We start from the raw sequence: 2,224 nt of genomic DNA, 5'->3' as shown, positions 1-2,224 counted from the left end.
TTGGAATACTCAGGATGCTCAACCATGGATAAGTCTCATTTTTTTTCTCTCTCTCAGTAGCCATTGATTGCCCCCATCTCTTCAGCTAGAGTTGGGGCCTTATGAGATTTTCTCATCCACACTGGCAAGTCAACTGGCGTTGTCACTGTGCAGGTCTTGATTAGGCAGCCACATTGTTGAGATTTCATGGGTGTAGCTTCCCTGTCATGGATAGAAGGCACCACCTCACAGCAGATGTTTCTGCTCCCTCTTCTATGATGTTCTTGAACCTTAAAAGTGGAGGTTTTGCTGAAGTAACAACTATGACTATGTACACCATGGCATATACATATTCTGTGAGTTTTGACCAATTTTGGGGTCTCTGTGGTAGCCTCTAAATATTCTTAAGGAAACTCTATGACCATTTTCTTAGACTACAGTGACAGCTAGCTCCTTATCTACCTTATGTATGAATTCACTCTAAGGATTCCAGTCCCCTTGAGACTGTCAATCAGCTAACACTAATGTAAGCATGATATGAAAATTTCTTTCTTCTGAAAGTCAGGGTTCATATGGGAGGATAAGGAATAGTTATTAATTTGAGTCTCAAACTGAAATCTTTTGCTAGCAAACCCTGTACCATCTCCATCATTCAGATGCAATCTGACCTTAAGAGAAACATATAAGAATGAACCCTGGCCAGGCGGTGGTAGCACACACCTTTAATACCAGCAGCCAGGAGGCAGAGGCAGGCAAATCTCTGTAAGTTCGAGACCAGCCGTGTCTACAAGAGCTAGTTCCAGGACAGCCTCCAAAACCTCAGAGAAATCCTGTCTTGAAAAACAAAACAAAAATAATAATAAAATAAACCCTGATTGGATGGCAATAAAATTGTATTAATACATCAAAAAATTAGACAAAAAGCACACATTGGGTCCCGTGTTGGTCAAGAGTTTGTTGTATGTAACCTGTGCACAGTTGATTTTTGTGGAGAAGGGAGTTTTGAATCTGAACTTTGGTTCCCATTTCATATCATCTACCTGGAGTATCTGCTAGAATCACAATGGGATACATCAGATGTGTATTTTTCTTTTTACTTTCTTTTTAGTTGCTCAGAGAAACTTGACACCTGGCAAGGGAAAATCGAAGCTTACTTTTTACATCTTATATATAATAAAAAAACATAAACATTACTTGTCTTTCAGGGAATTATTTCATTCTTTCCCCTCCCTGGTGGGTTTCATAATTAAGCCTTACTGAAAGAAAAACTAAAAAATCCAGTGACAGATATGTTATTTCCTGACAAGTGCACTGAGCTGTGCCTTTGTTATTTCTACAGTCTCTGCAGACAACTGATCCCTGATGCTGCTTTTGTTGAAAGACCAAGACATTTTGTTGTGCTGCTATTCCAGCCTGTGATTTCTGCTGCTGCCATCATGAAAAAGCAATGCCAATGTCATCAGTCTTAAACCCAGTGTGAAACTTTTGCGCGCACCTACTCACACCCCCTCCCCCTGTTTGCAGAGATGTCTGGGGCTGACCCTTCCTCTGGATTTGCAGCAAGTGTGGAGAATGGAACTTTTCTGGAGCTGTTTCCTACATCACTCTCCACATCAGTAGACCCATCCTCGGGCCACCTGTCCAATGTCTACATCTATGTGTCCATATTCCTTAGCCTGCTGGCCTTCCTGCTCTTGCTGCTAATCATTGCTCTCCAGAGGCTGAAGAATATCATCTCCTCCAGCTCCTCCTACCCAGAGTACCCGAGTGATGCTGGCAGCTCTTTCACCAATTTAGAAGTCTGTAGTATCTCCTCTCAGAGATCTACTTTTTCAAACCTCTCATCATGAAGAAATGGAAGATGTTCGAAGAGCATGGTGTTAGTTTCTCCACACAGAAGGAGCTGCTTCATGAAAAAGATGACCATTCGGGTAGACCTGTTTTCCTCTTTCATTTTTTATTTCTTTTCTGCTTAGGATGTGTTCTGTTTGTGAGGGGAGGAGCCAATATATGTAAATGTTGAGGTATGGGATTCCACCCAAAGTTCTTGGCCAACCTGGAGGCTGGTCGGCACTGTGCTGGACACCATGGACTCAACTGAGGACCACTGTGGAGGGTAGTTAGAGGCTCTTCCACTCTGCCTTTTCCAAAGCCCTGGGACTAACTGAGCCAGCAGACATGAAAAAAAAACAAGAAGATAACTCAGAAGATATTTCCTGTATTTAAAAGATGAAGCAGAGACGGG

General features: G+C 42.2%; 1 protein-coding gene across 1 annotated transcript; it reads left to right on the top strand.

Annotated features, from left to right (window-relative positions):
- Positions 1-1,497: 1,497 nt before the first annotated feature.
- On the top strand, positions 1,498-1,845 carry Sertm1 (serine rich and transmembrane domain containing 1). Its single transcript, XM_051176960.1, has one exon. It carries the CDS (start codon positions 1,506-1,508, stop codon positions 1,827-1,829), a length of 324 nt encoding a protein of 107 aa, XP_051032917.1. The 5' UTR covers positions 1,498-1,505; the 3' UTR covers positions 1,830-1,845.
- The last annotated feature ends 379 nt before the right edge of the window (positions 1,846-2,224 follow it).

This window comes from Phodopus roborovskii, unplaced genomic scaffold (assembly GCF_943737965.1).
Source record: "Phodopus roborovskii unplaced genomic scaffold, PHOROB, whole genome shotgun sequence".
Taxonomy (NCBI): Eukaryota; Metazoa; Chordata; class Mammalia; order Rodentia; family Cricetidae; genus Phodopus; species Phodopus roborovskii.
This window is presented reverse-complemented; position numbering and strand designations above follow the sequence as displayed.